The following is a 22254-nucleotide window of genomic DNA, read 5'->3' on the forward strand; positions in this document are numbered from 1 at the left end:
AGATCAGCTCTGCCCGCAGTACTCTTGTGCCCACGGTAGCCAGCCACCCGCCCTACTGTGCACACTACAGATATCAGAACTTTGGATTGAGACTCCACAAGAACTGTATCACCGGCATCCCTCTACCCACTAGAGCGCCACCTCCAGCTGCAGAACCTCAAGCCAGGACACAGCCAGCTGCGACCCAAGCAGGACAACCAGCTAAGTTCAGAAGACAAAGTGACATACTCTCTTATTAAGTGCAAGAGTGATGATTAAATATAGTATTGATTAGAGATAGATGCAAACCCTCCCCCTTTTTATTCTTTTATGTAAATATTTATGTAAATAAATATTTTTCATATTTTAACTTAGTATCTCTCTTTCATTGCTTGTCTCGTTGCGTGTCTGCTCCCGATTTATATGCTGACGGGTTGGTGTGTGATAGCTTTAAAAATAATCATCCCCTAGACATTAAATAAGCCCAACACACGTCACTTTCGCTAACCTGTCACAGTAACTCGTCACGGTTGACCGCTCGTCTAGCGCTGGCCTGGGGCGATTTGCGTCGGCTGACTTCACTCACACCACTACCCCCATCTGTTCCACCACCAGGTTTATAACACTGCCCCCTCCTTAGATCTATCCGTCCCGGACAGAATCAACCTCATGACATTGGCTGTGAAGGTTCATCGCTGTAGGTGGGGGTTGATCGGTGGCAGTTGGCTTGCCTCCTGAGTTTGATGGAGCCATCCATGTTGCTGTCAGCAATGGTCGCTTCCTTCTTCTCCTCCAGTTTGCCTTGACCTGGTTGCCTCGCCGTTGTGCTTTCATCGCCATCCACGTTGAATTCAGAAAACGTTTTCTTCTTCTCCTCCAGTTAGCCTTCATCTGGTTGTAACGACGTTGTGATCGCATCGTCATCCATATTGCACTCAGCAAAAGTCGCCTTCTTTTTCTTCTCCGCCAGTTGGTCTTCATGTGGCTGCAGTGATGTCGTGGTCTCTTGTCCTTCGGTATTGAGGGCAGCCGCTTGGCACATCGAGAGGTATAGGATGTAAAGGCTGGGGATACCAAGATCGTTGGCCAAAGAGGTGGCTTCATAGGGCTTTGCGAAGAAGGACTAGGATGGGCTTACAATCCACAGGACAGGGAATAGTGTGACAGGTTATCATCTTCAGCAGTGTCTGGAGGACATGGTCCTGGGGCAGGTTGGTAACACTCCGCTTCATCTTCGGCCTCAGGCTCCATTCGGCTTTTTTCATCATCATCAGGACCTCTTTCTCTCTCGTCTCAGTATCGGGCCAATCGCCTGTTGATTTCAGACCTTGTCGATGACTTTCATCGTGCAAATGTTCATCAACTTCAACGTCAAGCTTCCTTGGATTCTCTTGACCACCATCAGAACTTTCATCTCCAGTCTTGGCAGCTGGACCGACGTCAGGCTTCCTTGGATTCTTTTGACCACCATCAGGACTTCCCTCTCCAGTGGTGGCAGCTGGACCAACGTCTTTTGGGTGCAAACCTAGCTGGTATCTCTCGACTTGCATATGTCTCTCAACGGCTTCGTCAGGTTTCAATGGGTTCTCATGATCACCACCAAGGCTCCTCTCACTGGTTTTAGCATCTGAACGAACGTCTGTATTGATGATTCTCTTCTCCACAGCATGTATGCGTTGGTTCATAGCCAATAACTCGGTTTTGATTCCCGAGACCATGACATCCATCTTGGCATCTACCTTGGTGTCCACGGCATCTATCTTGGAATTGGTGTTTCCTAGCATTGAGCTCAAGAGCTCCTCCATATCTGGTTCTACTTCAAAAAGATACGTGTCTGGATCTTCCTCTTCTTCCACTATGTCTTCCCGGAGGCGAGCTTCTAAGGTTTCCTTATTTCCACTTGTCTTCAGCCCTCAATCACGTAGCTCTCGCTTCAGTTCTTTCAATTCGAGTTCGTACAGCAGTTTCAGACGAGCCATAGCGAAGCAGGACGTTTTGGCGCCGACGTTTTGGCGATGCCGTTTTGGCCCCGCCGTTTTGGCGCGAAGGTCGTTTTGGCGCGAGCCGTTTTTGCGACTGGACGTTTTGGCGCGAAATACATTATGCACGTTTATTGTATTATTTCTTTTAAAAGAATTATTCTATGTTTTGCATTAGTGTTTGTGTTATGACATATTTTTCACGTACTAAATGTAAATGTGTATTTGTGTTACACATCATTTTCTTTAATAAATATTTTGGCTTGTGTATGTGTGTTTATTAAGAGGCACACTTTTATTTCAAAAAAGTTTTTTAAGATATTACTTTAAAATAAAAAAAAAATAAATGAAACAATGATAGACTAAAAATTGATGAAATTATTTGTTTACATTAACATTGGTTTATTTAATGACTGTATGGTATCTCCAGCTATACATACCAAATACTTTGCTAATAAAAACAATTCGCTGAACGATGTTAGAATTCATACTATACATATAATATTATGGTAGAGTGAAATAAACATTGTTATAAAAGCTACGTGCTTATTAAATTATCGTCAAATGATATCTCGCGCCAAAATGTCCCGTCGCCAAAACGGCGGCGCCAAAACGTCACGTACCGAGCCATAGTAGATCCGTTCCTATCCGTTCCGATCCGATCACACTTCTGACACCAGTGTTACGAATCTCCCTATGCCGGGCTCTCTGCAAACTGCACCATACACCACCAATTTAAAGAACTTGACAACTCAGGGCTCCAAAATAACGTAACACTTTAATAGTTGAATAAAAAACCGCCAATACTGTACAATTGGCAACACGTACACTGTAGAAATATCTCTCCGATAACACCGTACCGCCGTATCAACTCTTGCACCTCCGCTCTTTATATAGGGTCGCTAATGGCCTTCTAGAACCGGGCGGAACATCGCTCGACGTTTCTAGCTTCGTCACTTCTGAGCTCTGTTCACGACGCCGATCCTTCCCGAACCGTCATGTTGACACTCGTCTCGGCTGACCGTCGTAACTCGTCACGGTTGACCGCTCGTCTAGCGCTGGCCTGGGGCGAATTGCGTCGGCTGACTTCACTCACACCACTACCCCCATCTGTGCCACCACCAGGTTTATAACAATATAATGAAATCAATGGAACTTCTTTTGTTTTTTCATGTGTCAAAGTAAAAAACTATCTGCGCAAAGTGTATTTCTTAAAATTATATCTAGATCTAAATCCTTTCGATCTTTTCTCATGTCAACGTTGTAAACATGGCCTAGATTCATAAAATACTATAGCTGTAATAGAGTTGGTCTTTTATTTTTTTGAGGGTCTTTTTTTTTGTTTTAGGGCTACAATACATACACTAAGGTCTAAGTTGGTACCCATGGAACATTTCTGCCAAATTTTATCAAGATTGGTCAAGCGGTTTTTATTTCTATACGGGGACATACATACATACATACATTCTGCTTTATATAATAGATATACACATATATCTATTATATATATATATATATATATATATATATATATATATATATATATATATATATATATATATATATATATATATATATATATATATATATATATATATATATATATATATATATATATACATATATATGTATCAAGGATTGGCCTCTTTAGTCACACAAGAAGTTGCAAGGGGAAAAGATTGTCTCTCGAGACGTAAAATGCCACACACACACACACACACACATATATATATATATATGTGTATAAATATATGTGTATATATATATATATATATATATATATGTATATATATATATATAATAATAATAATAATCTTTATTATCCGTAAGGACATTTGTCTTACAATTTGTGCATTACACCAAACAAAAAACATTATAACTGTGATGGTAAAATCACAAAATCCAGACACAAAGGGTGATTCTTTATTTCGAGGATCTTGTAAGCTTTTTTATAGATGTTTGTCTCAAACAACTGCCCAAAATGGGTTTTGTTTTTTGCCAATGATTTTGCCAGCAGCATTTAGGATTCTATAAAGTTTATTTTTATTTTTAATGTGTGTGTGTGTGTGTGTGTGTACGTAACTCGTTTTCAAGGTGTAAGGGAAGTCGCCCCAATCGAGCTATTCTGTCTAAGAAAATTAATGATCTTTAGTTTTCAAAGTTTAGATATAATGCAAAATCATTTCTCGAATATTTACGCAAATATATGAAACAAAGCGGCTCCCCTTAGAGCCTGAAAAAACGAGTTTGCGTAAATCTATATATGTATAGGTCTGTGAATCGATCAATCGCGGATAAGAATTTATTTCTGGTTTCCAGTCTAGATATAATATATGTCTTTGATCTAGATGTAAAGATTAAATAATATGTTCCATAGGTTAGGGTTGAAATAAACAACAACTTTACTACTTATAACTACTTTACAAAACAACGCCTTGTTTCAACTTTTAAAAAAAAAGTCACATTTTTTGTTGTGTTAAAAGATCTCCATGTCCAATCTAGATATAATATATATATATATATATATATATATATGTCTATGGTTCCATGTTTTTATTTCATTATTTATTTCTGTATGCACATTTACACGAGGATTTTAATGAATTTTCAGTTCATTTTCGTATAATACCACTTCAGCCGGATTTGATGCCTAAATATGGAAATTTAATTATTTATATTGAGGTAAGTATTTGTTTTTTTTTCTTTTTGTTTTATAAATCAAAATTATATTCAATATATTGTTGTTTCTTCTTAATAATTTGACGCTTAAAAGGGATTAAATAATCCTACAATTCTGTATTTTATTAATTATAGTTTTAATTTACTAATCAGGTATATGTTTTAAATTATCAGCTTTAAGAATATTTGGAAATCGGCATTTGTTGACATATGTTATATTATAATAAAGTAGAATTAGATTATATGAGCACACATGAGCTTATTATTGCAACTAGGTTATGGTTTACATCTGATTACGTTATGTTCCATAAGGAACAAATCTTTACATGCATAGTACAGAGTAGCAAGCAAAGATGGATGATATTTTAAAATAATGTGCTATGTGTTTTGTTCGTTCAACGAAAGGACCCATCTGGAGTGCCTGTCAAAAGATGGCCAGGTTTACAGACTAACGCTGGAGGAATCATTAGTCAGAGCTTTCAACTTTCTGATCAACCAAACTATGGCACATGGCATATACTAGTTGATGCTTTTGTAAGTACATGTACTAAGTCTAGTTAGTATAGTTAGTGTAGGCCTTTTGAAAAAAGATGTAAAGACTTGCTGTATCAACCCACAGCTTAGAATTTAATAAGTATATTTTGTTTAAAAGTATGTTGTTTGTAAATGTTATAAACTACCCTACTCATGGCAGCTATCATTAATGTTTCGCTCGAATGTGTTTAAGGTTTAGACATAGGAACACAGCTGATAAAATAATAATGTCATAGGCGCAGCAATATTGGTTCAACCCCCTCACCACGTCCCAGATATGAAATTCCCCGAATGAAAGGGGTGTAATGTTGTGACTTTTTTTTTTCTTTAATTTTGTTTATTTTTGGTGAAAGTCTAATGTTAAACAATTGTTTGCCCCAGCGCAGTCAAGTGGGGTTTTAAGTTTAAAACTCACTACTTTAAGTTTTGAATTTAAAACCCACTATCTATACTATAAAGTTGAAAGTAAGACGTATGTATGTATTTATGTATGTAGCCTATGTATGTATGTATGTATGTATGTCCCCGTATAGAAATCAAAACCGTTTGACCGATCTTGATAAAACTTGGCAAAAATGTTCCTTGGGTACTAGCTTAGACAGTAGTATATGTATTGTAGCCCTAAAACAAACTTAAGACCCTCAAAAAAAAAGTTGCCAACTCTATAAAAGTATTGTATCTTATAAATCTAGGCCATGTTTACAGGCTGTGTCTAAATGATGAGACAAGACCGAGAGGTCACGCATGCGCAGAGATGAAATTCTCTAGACCTAAATTATCTCTCATTCAAGAAAACATAATTTTGTTATTTTACACATGAACATACAAATACGTGTCTATTCATTTCATTATTTGATGCACATTAACCTTCAAATTTGAGTTTACAAAACATTTTTTACATAAAATCATTCGCTCTAAATGTAAATAACTTTAAATGTCTTGACATGCTTTTCCGTAACTTGCGGCACCATTAGATCGCTTAGTGATACAAATGAAATGAACGCCAGAGGTCATAATATCGCACATTATAAAACCATATTATTAAACTAATAAACTACTTACATAATGCAATTTACTTTCCAATGTGTTTTTTTTTAAAGCATTTAAGCCTACAGTTACAGATTCGGTTTAATTTTAAGTCTTTATTTTCAATTTACTTTTTTCCTTAAGATCTACTTATGCGCATTTAGATCTCTTAGCAACTTAGCTACAAAATGATGAATGAAACACGGCTAATGTATCTAGGTCAACACATTACACCTTGGTCGACACAAGCTCAAATCACAGTGTTTATAGTCTTTTACTTTAATAGTCTCAAAGATTTTATTTATTGACTAGACTACTGTGGCATTCAAATTGTTTAGATTCTACATCTAGAGCTACATAACATTAAACTAACAATGTTATATAAACAATTACATTCACGCGTTCAATTTGATTATAAAATACTAGATGAATTGATTTATTTTTTAAATTATCTTTTTCTTCACGTCATTATTAATTATTCAAACGGAATAAATGCATGCTATTTGTAGAAAGAAAACCCGAGCAAAGCCGGGTAAAATTAGAGCTAGCTAGCTGCCTGGTCGTGCGGTTTGCGCGCTGGACTGTCGTTCAGATTTATCGATGGTCCAGGGTTCAAACCCTACCCGCTCCCATCCCCCGTCGCCCTGCGGGAGGTTTGGACTAGGAAGTAATTATCTTCAACTCTGAAGGAACATCCGAAACATGTAAAACATTTTACAAACATTTTATAAAACTAAAGCAAACAAGTCACCAAATTCTGTAAGCGTAGTCAAGAGTGGTTTTGAGTTTTAAAACCCCTTCAAGAGGGTTCTTAGGTTAAAAACCCCTCTTCAATATAAAAATAAAATAAACTACAGTCACCAAATTCTGAGCGTAGACATAGAGGGTTTTGAGTTTAAAACCCCCTCCAGAGGTGTTTTGAGTTTTAAGTCCCCAACTCTTCGATAAAAAATATAAAGCAAACTACAGTCATTAAATTCCATGAGCGTAGCTAAGAATGGGTTTGGAGGTTAACCCCCTACCTTTCTTACAAAAGGAAAAGCAAAGATACAATTACTTAATGCCATGAGCGTAGCCAAAAGGGGTTTTGTGGTTACTCTCCCTACTCCAATAACAAAAATTATAGCAAAACTATAGTTACCGATTTCTATCAGTCGCTGGACCCATTAATAAATTGAATGGAAAAGCAGATTTGGTTTTGATCTACTTTTTTTTTAAATTAAAGAGTAGCACGATAATGCTCTGTAATGTCTGTAGATATACTCAGTATACTCAGAACATGGGCGTAGCCAGGATTTTTTTCGGGGGTGGGTGTCGGGGGGAATTCTCCCCCGCCACATATATATACCAGCATATTCTGGGGTATCCACAAAGCATTATCCTGCTATTAAAATTTTTATTTCCAAATCTGGTATTCTTAATTACTTAGGACTTAGATTCTCCCGAACCGTTCGACGCATTGGGCGGCAAGCTGCCTCCACAAAAATCTGTCACTGGCGATGTCTGAAGCCTCTTCCCTTCTAGTGTCCACTGCTCTGAGGACCTCAATAAAAGTGTGGCGCCAAGTTGTACTAGGATGTCCCCGTTTGCGCTTTCCTCGTAATGGCCACCATGTAACCGCAACTCTTAGTGTGCGTAATTCATTTTGTCGGAGAACATGTCCCGCAAACCTCATGCGACACTCTGTCACAGCCTCACTACGTGGTCAACTCCCAGTTCGGTTTAGGATTTCCTTGATTGAGACCGGATCTCTAAAACTGAGTCCTAGTTGGGGGGGGGGGTATCTAGGAGTTGGTTTTCCGTGCTGCCTTTAGGCGCTCAGTCGGGTGTCGAACCTCGAGCCCCCTTCTAGGTAGCCAAGCCAAGTTCAAGCGCACTTGGCCTCTCGACCACGCTTCCCACTGCACTTTATTAATGGAGTCCAGCCACTGGTATAAATTTTGCAAACTCTCTTGGCTACGCTCTTGGAATTAGGTGAGTGTAGTTTACTTTAGATTTTATATTGAAAAGGGGAGTTTTATCGTCAAAATCATCTGTTGTGGGTTTTTAAACTAAAAGAATCTCTGGAGGTTTTCTTTAACAAATTCAAAACCCCATTTAGCTACGCTGATAGAATTTGGTGAGTGTAGTTTTCTTTAGAATAATTTTGAAGAGATGGGGTTTCAAACTCAAAACCATCTGGAAGGGTTTTTAATTTAAAGCCTTCTGGAAAAGGGGTGTTTAAACTCATAGAATTTTGAGTGTGTAATTTGCTTTTCATATATTAAAGACGTGTTTTTTTTAGCTTCAAACCCCGCTGTGGAGGTTTAAAACTCATAAACCCCCTTGGCTACGCTCATACAATTTACCCCCCCCCCCTGGCTGCACTTTGGCATATGATGTTTTTATATTAAAATCTCATCGAAAATAAACAAAATCAAAGCAAAAAATCAGTCGCTAAATTTCGGGGGGTGGGTGGGTGGTTGAACCTCAAGAACCCCCATGGCTACGCCAATGACTCAGAATATGTATTTTTAACGGCCCCCGAAAGGGGACTTACCGCTATTAGTTTTGTGTGGTATGTCTGTCCGTCCATCTCGTTTAGATCTCAGAGACTTAAAAAGAATTTGAAAATCAGACATCATGATATTTTAGATAATTCAAAGTTTTGATGCAACGGATACTTTTCAGTTTTTTTAAGTTTACTATGCAAGGAGATTTTTTCATAAAAATACACCACTTTTAAAAGAAAAAATTTAGGGGAAGTAGATTTGTTAAAAAGGTCAATGACTTTTTCATTAATTACTTAAGCTTCATTCACGTATTCGCAATTTGCATCTTAGGTCACAATGGAAAATGTATCAATGGGTTATTATAAAATATACTTTCCATTTATTAATTTATTGATTCAAATGTTTTAAAAAAGAATTTTGATACAAACGTCGCTTTAGTAGTAAGTTTAAAAAAAAAAGGAAAAACTACTTTTTTAAGGCATCGCAAAGATTAAACATAATAAAACACCTAGCAGGAACATCCTGAGGAGCTGAAAATAAAACCTTGAGACGGTTATATACTGGCCCCTGCGTCATGATCCCTCTCTCGACCTTGCTGATGAGATCCAAAGGAACGATTCTCGTTACATTTGGCATCAACTCAGTTGTAGATGTTGGCCGGATGGAATTTCACAGTTGATATTCCCAACGCCTAAGGGGCTTCACTCCTGATTTTTCCTCGAGGTTGTCTCCTGAATCGAAAAGCATTAGCCTACCTGTAAGGATTTGAAAATACAATTTCTAGTACATCTTACATGGTCTAACATTGGACTACAATTCAATCTAGTATACACTTTAACTAAGGAAGTGTTGACGTTGGGGCAGAGACATCAATTAGTTCCCTTTAAAAGTGGGTGACGCCTAGTCGGATTCACGTTTCAACTATTTACAGCATTGTGAGTTCTTCGGTCGCATTGACAATGGTGTGCGTTCATCTGATGAGCGACAGTAATATTGAAACATTCTAGCAGATAGGTAGTTTTCAAAATTAACGCTAATATTTCGAGGTCTAGAGTATTGAGTTGAACATTCAACTAAGAGTTTGTAATGTACTGTTTGGTGTAGATGTTGAATATTTTATTGTATTGCTTGTTGTAGAATGTGATTTTTTGTCACTATAGAGTCTCCTAGGGTAAAGGGCGCATAGCGGTATCAACCGCTATCTTTTGATATTAAATATGTATGTGTTGGATGGGATAGGGTTGTTTATAAATTCTGTTTACTCTAACTTCTAGATCGCTAACATAGAAATCTGTTTAATTCGGCCCTGTGTCTATAGAGATGAAAGTGTGGCCGTACTTATTTTCTCCTTCCCTAGTTCATCAACAAATTAACTCCAAATGTTCTGTAGACTAATGTCAAAGACGTTCTCAATATTGTTGTAATCCTTGTAGAGTGTAAGTATTTTCATTGCCAGTTCAATTTTGGCTTTGAGATGTGTGTTGTGTTGACATGGAGAAAATTATTAGTGAAGTTGAGAAAGTAGAGAGATACTATGCGTTAGGAGAGAGAAAAGGGTTATATAAGACAACTTGACCAGATAGTTGCCAGAGGACTAGGGTAGGAAGGGGAGACCTGCATCAACAAGCGGGGTACAGATAAGATTAAAATAACAGAGCCTATGTTGCAGTGCTTAACAATGGTGATGGGGAATTTACTTGCTTTACTACGCTAGGAGAGCCTTAACTATCAGAGACACGGGTGCAACACTTATCGCAGTCTGAGATACATTTGTTGAGAAAGAACAATATACATGAACAGGAAGCAGGTTGATGTGTTTGAAGGATAAAGATACAGCTAGCCAGTGGCTAAGGTGATTGAAAATACACCGTAAGTCAAGGGTGATTGCTGTGGTTTGATTAAAGGTAACATTAGAAAAAGACAGAGAGGAGACTGAAGCAAAAACCTTAATTAGTAAACCTTAAATAATGAAGAAATCAACAAATAAGAAAGAAAAGACATTGCGACTCAGGAGTCACATAGTGAGAGTGAAATGTGGACGCCAGAGAAACTTCAAGGAGGGCAGAGGTCCGATCCGTAACTAGACAAAATATTGTAATCTCTGGTGGTAGTGCGGTTAGGGGTAGTATTGTTTGTGTAGACAGCAGACGTAAATTACCCCAGGCCAGCGCTAGACGAGCGGTCAACCGTGACGAGTTGCGACGGTCATACACGACGGTTCGGGAAGGATCTGTGTTGTAAATATAACTCATGCCGGTCAGGTCGGATGTGGTCGTGGGATCAAAAAGAACGATTGAGCGACATTCCATCGATTTCTACAAGGCCGGGGTGACACCTTATATAAAAAAGGGAGGTGTCACAATCAAGAGAGTTCACTACAGTCCGGGTTCACTACAGTCTTGGTTCAGTGTGATTCAGCGGTGTGGTTCTGTTCGGCGCATTACGACGAGGATTACTGTCAAGTACATTCAAGACAACTCTCGAGTAAGAGACGACATCGTGATCTTGATCTTCAATCGAGTCTGACACAACGAGCCCAGTGTGAAGTCAGTCGTGAACAGATGAGCCCAGTGTGAAGTCAGTCGTGAACAGATGAGCCCAGTGTGAAGTCAGTCGTGAACAGATGAGCCCAGTGCAAGTCCGGGACGAGGCGGAGAGGCCAGTGCAAGAGTTGATACGGCGGTACGGTTGTTAATGCTGAAATATTTGTACAGTCGTGTTACGTGTTGCCGATTGTACAGTATTGGCTATGATTTACTGTACATTTAACTATTACGTTTTATTTGGAGCCCGTAGTTGTCAAGTTCTTCAAGTTGGTGGTGCCGTGAGAGCCTGAATAGTGAGAAACGTTACAATATTTAGTTTAAGGTTAGTGTTGAATTCGAAAAAAAGGAACAATCGTTTCTGATCAAGAACAACACATTGGTACGGAAATATACAGATAAAAACAGGGAGCTGTGTGGTGTCACAATAATATAGACCTCAAATTTTGCATGAATCACATGACTTGCCAGTCGCAGGTCTTTTAGGTATATTAAAGACGAAACAAGAATTCAGACAGCCTTCTATTGCCCAATATGACTAAGGATATAACAAATTATGTCATGTCTGGTCTGTATGCTTAAAGACAAAAGACCACAAAAACAAGTTCCATTACAGCGAACAGATTTAGCAGAGTTATGAAAAAAAAGCCATTGATATAGAGGGACAACAATGAACTCAATGTCAGGGAGGGGCCATTGATACATTCTCACAGTAGTTGATCTCCCTAGAAGGTGGACAGAAGCTATTCCTCTGAAGTCCACAACTGCTGAGGATATCACGTCGGCATTGATTATGTTGTTCGCTAGAACGGGGATCCCCGATACTATTCTCTAAGATATAGGACCCCAGTTCGTAGCAGAAATAACCAAGAAAATAGCTGGCACACTAGGAATTTATCAAGTATTGTCCAGATAGTGCTAAGAACACCGGCCGGGGTCTGTAAAAGGCTGAATGGAACAATTAAAAGTATACTAAGTAAGGTAACGTCCGAGAAACCTGAAAACTGGGGCCTACTTCTTCCTTGCGTTTTGTTTGCGAATAGAGAAATGCCTCAAACATCCACATGATTTTCACCCTTTGAGCTAGTATATGGAGCAAAGCTTAGAGGTCCTATAGACATTCTGAAAACATTGGTGTACAAACAGAGCATTGACCCCGACAGCCTCACCACATACGTGAAAGTGATAGATATCCAAGCAAAATCGTCATTGCATGTCAGGCAGCGAGAGTGGCCCTAGAAGAAAGGGGGGGGGGGAACTAGTTAGAGAAAGACTCAACACAAGTCGAAAACTTTTCGAAGCTGGGCCAGCAAGTTGGGGATCTACTGACTTCAAAAACAAATCAATTACAACTTTTCGAAGCTGGGCCAGCAAGTTGGGGATCTACTGACTTCAAAAACAAATCAATTACAACTTTTCGAAGCTGGGCCAGCAAGTTGGGGATCTACTGACTTCAAAAACAAATCAATTACAACTTATGGGCCAGCAAGTTGGGGTTCTACTGACTTCAAAAATAAATAAATTACAACTTATGGGCCAGCAAGTTGGGGATCTACTGACTTCAAAAACAAATAAATTACAACTTATGGGCCAGCAAGTTGGGGTTCTACTGACTTCAAAAACAAATCAATTACAACTTTTCGAAGCTGGGCCAGCAAGTTGGGGTTCTACTGACTTCAAAAACAAATCAATTACAACTTATGGGCCAGCAAGTTGGGGTTCTACTGACTTCAAAAACAAATCAATTACAACTTTTCGAAGCTGGGCCAGCAAGTTGGGGTTCTACTGACTTCAAAAACAAATCAATTACAACTTTTCGAAGCTGGGCCAGCAAGTTGGGGTTCTACTGACTTCAAAAACAAATCAATTACAACTTTTCGAAGCTGGGCCAGCAAGTTGGGGATCTACTGACTTCAAAAACAAATAAATTACAACTTATGGGCCAGCAAGTTGGGGTTCTACTGACTTCAAAAACAAATAAATTACAACTTATGGGCCAGCAAGTTGGGGATCTACTGACTTCAAAAACAAATAAATTACAACTTATGGGCCAGCAAGTTGGGGTTCTACTGACTTCAAAAACAAATCAATTACAACTTTTCGAAGCTGGGCCAGCAAGTTGGGGTTCTACTGACTTCAAAAACAAATCAATTACAACTTTTCGAACCTGGGCCAGCAAGTTGGGGATCTACTGACTTCAAAAACAAATAAATTACAACTTATGGGCCAGCAAGTTGGGGTTCTACTGACTTCAAAAACAAATAAATTACAACTTATGGGCCAGCAAGTTGGGGATCTACTGACTTCAAAAACAAATAAATTACAACTTATGGGCCAGCAAGTTGGGGTTCTACTGACTTCAAAAACAAATCAATTACAACTTTTCGAAGCTGGGCCAGCAAGTTGGAGTTCTACTGACTTCAAAAACAAATCAATTACAACTTTTCGAAGCTGGGCCAGCAAGTTGGGGTTCTACTGACTTCAAAAACAAATCAATTACAACTTTTCGAAGCTGGGCCAGCAAGTTGGGGTTCTACTGACTTCAAAAACAAATCAATTACAACTTTTCGAACTGGGCCAGCAAGTTGGGGTTCTACTGACTTCAAAAACAAATCAATTACAACTTTTCGAACTGGGCCAGCAAGTTGGGGTTCTACTGACTTCAAAAACAAATCAATTGCAACTTACATGGCAAGGACCTTTTAAAGTTACGAAAAGGATATCCAATGTGGATTATGAAGTTGAAATTAGATAGAAATGAACAATTTTTCAAATATTCTCAGAGATTTTCATTTACGCCCACGAGAATTAGAACTGACAACGACAATAGTACAACTGAAGCCGCACTGAACCAGCAGTGACAATTGGCATTGGTCAGATAGCGAAAATGATGGTGATGACCTAGGCAAAGAATTACAGCTGCTCCCAAAAGGAAGACTGGCAAAATAGGAGCTACACCACCGGCAATTAGAATGAAAATACTTTAGGTGTTAAGTCTTTTAACGACATCTTAACTCATACAAAAGAAAGAACAACGACAACTAGACATGACATCGAGCTAACGTTGACAAAACCGATTAAGTTGCGCCATATGACATCCCATCACAGAGATGCGGTGCAAAAGAAAATAAATGAGCTGTTGAAAGAAGGTTTCATTGAACGATCGCACTTACCCTACTCAGTACCAATTATTGTAAGAACACAAAATAAGGATGAGATAAGACTATGCGTAGCCTAACAACACCTTAACAAAGTCACAGTGCCAGATTGTGAGCCCATGCCTTATCTAGAAGATTGGTTTGTTAAGTTAGCAGAAGCTAAAATTATTTTCAGCAAGCGAAACCACTCAGCACATATATCACCCCGTCTGGAGTTTATCATTGGAACTACATGAGCTTTGACCTCTACAATGCACCTTACACCTTCAACAAACAGAGTAATTAAGGGACGTACAAATGTATAGCATATTTAGAAGACATCTGCTTAGTTCACAGCAGATGGGACGAGCGTGTAGAGGGCATACAATGCTTGATTCCAAAGTCTAAGAGTAATTAAATAAGGCTATGATGTCCTCAGTAAAAGTCTGAATGTTCAACTATGGGAGGTTGAAACAAAATAAGTTCACTATTTTTATGGGAAAAAAGAATAGACGATATTAGTTTTGTGTGATCTGTCTGTCCGTCCGTCCCGTTTAGAAAAGATATTGAAAATCCGACATCATGATATTCTGAAGTTCTGATGCAACGGCTACTTTTTTGTTTTCTGAAAGCGAAAAATTTAATTTTTAAAATCAACTATGCAAGCATTTGTTTTATTTTTTGTGTTTCCACACAAACTGTCTTTGTAACCTTGTTTTTTCTATATAAAGAGGAAAGGTAACTGCTTAATTTTGCTATATCATTCCATGTCAGATGACACACAACTCTAAATAAAAACACTGACTTTAACAACCAATTGTTCCATTTAATTTTTGAATATTGTTGACAGTATTTCCTGGTTACCCTGTCAATAACAAACCCTAATTCTGTTACTTCAAACTTAAACTTGAAGACTATGTAGGAACATCTTAATTTGTGTAACAACACTAACAGGGGATTTTAAATATGTTTATCTACGACCTGCAAATATTCAAAAGGAAGTAGCTCGAAACGGGCAGCTGTGCTGGTCAAGGTATTCATCTATTAGATCTAGATAAATAAATCTAGGAATGCAACTCAACGTGGACAGGTGTTTATTTAAAGGAAATCACAAACATATATCAAGGTCTGCCTTTATCACAGCTTCTCACAATGGCAACACCATAGACATAAATAAATATAGACTGGAAAAAGGAAGTAACTTTATGTAACTTGAAAACATGTATATATATTGTATTCGGATTTCCGAATTATGAAAAGTTGCATGATCTTCATTCTTAGAGATTAAACAAAGCTACAGTGCCTCCTTATTTACAATATATATAGGTGTGTATCAAAGTTAAAAAAGCACTTTTATACTGCTCATAAATGCTTTATAATAAAGTACACAAAATTGCAAGTCACAAATTTTCGTTTCATAAAACTCTTTAATTGGCCAGTCTATATTTATTTATGTCTATGGGCAACACTTATTCTAAGTCTATTCCCTAATAGTGCACAGTTTAGAACGCATTTTCTGCACTAACTTGAATGGCGGTGTGCAAGGCAGGGTTATAACAATATTTACATCATCATTCGTTTATTAATAATGTAATAACCATAGACTTTTCACGAAAATATGCAGGGCATTGATCAGTTTGAAAGTTCTTCCTCCAGGTCATTCTCCATCAAGAGCGGTTTAAAACAAGGATGTGTTCTGGCTCCGACACTATTTGGCATCTTCTTCTCAGTGCTTTTAAACCTCTGAAAGACGGAATATATATCCATAGCAGATCCGATTGAATGCTCTTTAACCTGGCACGTCTTAAACCCAAAACGAAAAGACGTCGTATTTTGATAAGGGAGCTGCTGTTTGCCGATGACGTGGCACTCGTATCTCACTCACAAGGAGGTCTACAGACGCTAGTTAACGCCTTAGCTGCTGCTTGTCAAGAGTTTAGCCTTACTATAAGTCTCTCCAAGACCGAAATCCTGGCACAAGACGTCGCAGAAATACCTGTAATACTTATTGGGAACCACACTCTTTCAGTGGTGCAGGAATTTACCTACTTGGGTTCAACAATTGTCAGTAACCTAGATTTAGACATCGAGCTGACAAAAAGAATAGGAAAAGCTACAACAGCATTGACAAAACTCTCCAAGCGCGTCTGAGAAAATGGTAAATTGACCACAGCGACCAAAATCCTAGTCTACAACGCCTGTGTTGTGAGCACTCTCCTTTATGGCAGTGAAAGCTGGTCAACATACAATTACCAAGAGCACAGATTATGTTATCATGAGGTTTTTAGATTGGCCAATATGAACAGCATGTATGCTCTCCTGACACTAAGAAGATTACGCTGGCTTGGACATGTCAACGGCATGCCAGATGGTAGAATCTCGAAAGATATATGCTGAGCTTGTGGAAGGAGTCAGACCCAAGGGCCGCCCAAGACTAACATATAGAGATGTCTGCAAGCGAGACATGAGAGCCACAGGCATTAGCGAAAGTATGTGGGAAAACATACCCAAAGACCGGAGTGAATGGAGACAGACTTTGTGTGCTGGGACAACACTCGCTGAGAACAAAAGAATTGAAGCGGCCTAAATCAAGAGGGGAAAAAGAAAGCTGCCCTGTCCGCTAGCTCTGAATCAGAGGCATACACATGTATGTATTGTGGCAAAGTCTGCCGCTCTAGAATTGGCTTGATTAGCTACACCAGATTCTGCCCCGTCTCAAGATTAAACCAAAAATAGTGACTCATCTGGGCGCATCCATTGCCTTTCGAGACAAAAGGAGCCATATATATATATTAACCATAGACTTATATATTATATATAGACTGGAAACCGGAAATAAATTCTTATCCGCGATTGATCGATTCACAGACCTATACATATATAGATCTAGATCTAAAAATTAAATTATATGTTACATAGGTTAGGGTTGAAGAAAAAACAACTTTACTTCTTTTAACTACTTTACAAAACAACGCCTTGATCCAACTTTCTAAAAAATTTTCACGACATTTTTTGTAGTGTTAAAAAATCTCCATGTCCAGTCTAGATATCATGGGCGTAGCATGGATTTTTTTTCGTGGGGGGTTTGCACCCCCACCCCCACCGCGAAAAAAAAATATTTATAAGTATGTATGTGTATATAATGTTTATTACATTCTGACACATCATTCTTTAGGAAGACGCTTATTGTGCCCTAGAATAGGTTCTTCCTGGAGTAAGTGGGAAAATTGTAGACTTCCCGCCATTGCCAGCAATGGGGTCTGGAGAAGCGCTAGGAGCTCCCCCAGCGCGGGGCGGAGCCCCGCCCCCATGCACTATTTCTGATATTGAAAGCCAACAAAATGCATATTCTGAGGTATCTACAGTTCATTGTAATGCTATTAAAAAGTTTTATTTCAAAACCTAATGTGCTATTCTTACTGACTTTGACCCTCCCGCGCCGTTCGGCGCATTTGCCGTCAAGCTGTTTCCACAAAAAATCTGTCACTGGTAATGTCTGAAGCCTCTTCCCACCTGCTCCGAGGACTTCCATGAATGTGTGGCGCCAAGTTGTACTAGGATGTCATCGCAACTCTTCTTATGTTTAATTCATTTTGTCGAAGAACATGTCCCGCAAACCTCATGCGACGCTCTGTCACAATCTTACTAACGGGTCGACTCCCAGATCAGCATAGGATTTTCTTCATTTAGACCCGATCTCTATAACTGACTTCTAAAATCTGTCTTAGCCATCTTTGTTGAGCCACATTTAGTGTTTTTCCATTTCGGCAGATAACTATTCACTGCACTTTATTAATTGAGCCCCGCCACTGGTAGAAATATGTAACTTCTCTTGAATACCCTCTTGGAATTAAGTGATTATAGTTTGCTTTAGATTTTATATCGAAAGGAAAGTTTTATCGTCAAAATCATCTGTTGGGGGTTTTAAACTAAAAAATCTCTGGAGTTATGGGTTTTTTTAAATTCAAAACCCCATTTAGCTATGGTCACAGAATTTAGTAACTGTAGTTTGCTTTAGAATAATATTGAAGATAGAGGTTTTCCACCTCAAAACGCTCTGTAGGGGGATTTTAAACTCAAAACCATCAGGAGGGGTTTTAAACTTTTAAAAAAGCATCTGTAGGAAAGAGATTTAAACTCAAACCCCCCCCCCCCCCCCAATTGTCTTGGCTACGCTCAAATAATTTTAGTGTGTAAATTGCTTTTTTTTATATTGAAGAGGTATTTTTTTTAGCATCAAACCACTCTGGAGGGGGGTTTAAACTCAAAACTCCTTTTGGCAACGCTCATAGATTTCTCAGTGTGTATTTTCTTTTTTTTTATATTGAAGATGTTATTTTTACTTTACTCCACTTTAACTCCACTGGAGGGGAATTTAAACTCAAAACACATTTGAATATACTCATAACATGTTGAGTGTATAATTTGCTTTGTTTTTAATATTAAAGAGGTATTTTTTACCTTCAAACCCCGCTGAAGGGGGGTTTAAATTCAAAAGTGAGTCAAAACCCATTGAGCTACGCTCATAACATTGTGAGTGCGTAATTTGCGTTTTTTATACCGAGTATTGAAGAGGTATTTTTTAGCTTCAAACCCTACTGATGAGGGGGTGGGGGTTAACTCAAAACCCCTTTGGCTACGCTCATAGAATTTTGAGTGAGTAATTTTCTTTTATCATATTGAAGAGGGGGGTTATCATAAATTTTGGAGGGAGTTTAAAAATCAAAATCTTCCTTAACTGTGCTCGTGAAATTTGGGGTATTGTCGTTTGCATTTTTTTTTTGTTTTGTTTTATAGAAGAGGGGAATTTAAATGCGAAAACCCCTGGTAGGGGGGTTTTTAAACTCAAACCCCCTGGTAGGGGTTTTTAAACTCAAACCCCACTGGTAGGGGGTTTTAAACTTGAACCCCCCTGGTATGGGGTTTTTAACTCAAAACCCCCTTGGCAGGGGTTTTAAACTCAAAAACCCCTGGTGGGGGGTTTTAAACTCAAAACCTCCTTTGGTGTGGTGGGGCAAGTGATAGTTTAGTATTAAAATCTCACCTAAAATAAACAAAATCAAAGCAAAAAATCAGTCACTAAATACCGATCCTCCCCCCGCAGGTGGGGGGATTTCATTTCGGGGGGGGGTAGGTTCGAACCCCAAGACCCCCCCCCCCGGCTACGCCCATGCTAGATATAAATATATTACAACAAATATATTGTGATGTCATTGTAATGCTCGTTGTTTCACTGAATGAAAAAAAAGTGAACAAAATAAGGTTCAGGTCATGATAACCAGAATTGCTTTATATTTTAACTCTTTTACAATTCAAGGGCCTAAGAAGCGTGTGATTTGTGTTTAATTGTGTGGAGTGGCTTCGTTCCATTGGAAGGTGCCGAGGCCAAAAATATGTATGGTTGAGGAGAGTTTTTGGAGGGTTTACAAATCTATTGTGAGTGCAAGAGTTATATGACATTTCTAGTATAAAATAAGTGATAGGCCGGATAGCAGCTGTCACTGAGTAGGAGTTGTGTTTCTCTCTAGAACGTTTTCGTCAGATGTAACATAAGCGCAATCAATGATTATTGGCTGTAACGAATGTTTGATTTGTGATTTTTTCCTAGGGTTTCAAGTACAGAAGACCTTTTATTGTTGAAGAATTTTGTAAGTAGGCCTATTACCAATATATTTTAATTATAAAAAAATTATCTGAAATAACGCTTTTTTTTTAAATATAGTTTCAACTTTATATGTTTTAGAAGTAAAAAAGTAAAGTGAAGTTCCCCTTCCAGACCTTGTGGTATATAGGTCAGATGATGTAAAGGTCATCTGTGTGTTTCTGTGTGTAACAGATGTTTTAAAAACCTTTCACAAATAAAACTAGTGAAGATACTATTTCAATGGCAACCTTTTCGTGTCTCTGTCAAATTGACCACGACTACTAAAATGCTTGTCTACAATGCCTGAGAGACCTATTAGCGGATATAGCTAAAACGAGCCATATGAGAACTATCGTCTATAAAGATTCTCATGTGGTCTTAAGCTAGAATTAGCTAGTAAATCAGTGATTTTAGTTGGCACTTACTGGAAAGTTCGTCCAGATGTATGCTGGTCCCTAACCATACTTCTTAGGCTAACAAATATATCCTCTAGGTGTATAATTGTTCTGATGGCATGCAAAACATAGACTAAAACCAAGTCCAACGTAAGCACAACTATTTTATTTAAATCATAAATCTATAAAGTTGTTTTAAATCTATGGCAAGCACTTCACCAAAGGAAGTGAATACGAGATGATGAGTTTATTAACAGTTACAAAACACTGTGTAGGGCATTTTAATAGTTATTGTTGGCGCGTTTGTTAATGTCTAAGGTACATGGGCGTAGCCAGGTTTTTTTTCCGGGGGGGGGGGTTTCTCCCCCCCCCCCACCCAGGCTAAAAAAAATCATATGTGTGTGTCTGTGTTTGTGTGTGTGTGTACATAATTAATCCCTTCGTTCTTTCGGAAGAAGTTTATTGTACACTAGAATAGGCTCTTTCTGGAGTTAATAAAAACATTGTAGAATCCACGTCATTGCCAGCAAGGGGGGGGGGATTTCATTGGAGGGGGGGTTAAGGTATATTTAATTTAGTTTTTCCCTCTCACATATACACGATATATAACAGGTACATCGCAACTAGAAATAAGAACAGACTAATAGATTACATTTGTAAATTAAAATGATTGAATAGATAAAGGTTTACAAAGGATAACTGATGCAAAATAATATAACCGTTAAATGAAGAGACTTGATTTGTGATTAACGTAATTGACATTAATCATTGAACAGTTTGTTAGTTATTTAGATAAATAGATTTTATGAATTAAAAAAGAAAGATGTAACGGTTCCCGGTCATTTCATCTTTGGCCACTTCACCCCTTCAATTCATCTCCAGGTTATTTCATACCCTGGTCATTAAATCCACTGGCCATTTCATTCTCTAATCCATCAAATAATAATTGTAAAAAGTATGAAATTAACAATATTTTATATATTTATTTTCATTTGTTTGACAAATAGAGTGACACATTAAACAAGAAGAATATAATGTAATTAAAAATATAAAAACATTAACATCTACAGATAGAGATGCCATGTAGAAATTGTCTTTGCATGTTAATTGAAATCAAACAGATATATTTTTAAATAGATTGGTATTTACAGAAGACGATCCATTGATTCATTATGCTGTAAATCGTTTATATTTCTTGGCCAGTGTTGCATGTCTTGAAGTCAGCGTTTATTAGAATAAATAAAACGTTTTCTCAGGGTTTGATAGTCAAGGAAAAACGATTGACAAATAAAGATAAAGTGAAAGATGGCTGATTGATGATAATTTATCACAGGCATACTAATCGTTGTCATCTCTCATAAGATTTCCACTACTTCCACCACACCTTGTCCTTTGATCATTACACCGTGCAATATGCGCAGAATAATATTGACATCCCTATATCACACATAAACAATATAACTAAATACAAACCCCGCATTACATCTATTTCTTTTATACTTACCGCTATTCACGGCCAGAAAACTGCGTCCCTTGCCCTTCTCATCATGGCATCATACCCTAAATTGGCCTAAATGAAATGTGCTGCATGTAGTTTCGTCTCAACTTTTTTTCTTAATCCTCTTGGGATAATTATTCTCTCCCCTTTCATTAGAAGGCCGTCCTCATAGGTCAGTACATCTGCAATTGACCAATACTTTTTAAGTTCTGGTACAATATGATGCTTGTCTGGCCAACCGTTCAGTATGTACTGTTTCAACATCTGGATCTCATTGTCTATTTTGACTGCATCTTTACCTTTATTTCACAATATATCTGGGAGGGCCAGTCCTACCGTATTAATGGA

The 22254-nt window shown here is 38.1% G+C and overlaps 1 protein-coding gene across 2 annotated transcripts in view; it reads left to right on the forward strand.

Moving 5' to 3' along the window:
- The window catches only part of LOC106069365 (alpha-2-macroglobulin-like), a 237685-nt gene that overhangs the window by 18041 nt on the left and 197390 nt on the right, over positions 1-22254 (forward strand). For both annotated transcript variants that reach the window (XR_008778985.1, XM_056036079.1), the window contains exons 4-6: positions 4570-4640; positions 5043-5171; positions 19978-20017. Coding sequence is in view for 1 of the 2 variants with exons in the window: in XM_056036079.1 (XP_055892054.1) it covers positions 4570-4640; positions 5043-5171; positions 19978-20017 (240 nt within the window). In the remaining variant the exon portion in view is untranslated. The remainder of the gene's footprint in view (positions 1-4569; positions 4641-5042; positions 5172-19977; positions 20018-22254) is intronic.

The sequence above is a fragment of the Biomphalaria glabrata genome, chromosome 7 (genome assembly GCF_947242115.1).
Source record: "Biomphalaria glabrata chromosome 7, xgBioGlab47.1, whole genome shotgun sequence".
Taxonomy (NCBI): domain Eukaryota; kingdom Metazoa; phylum Mollusca; class Gastropoda; family Planorbidae; genus Biomphalaria; species Biomphalaria glabrata.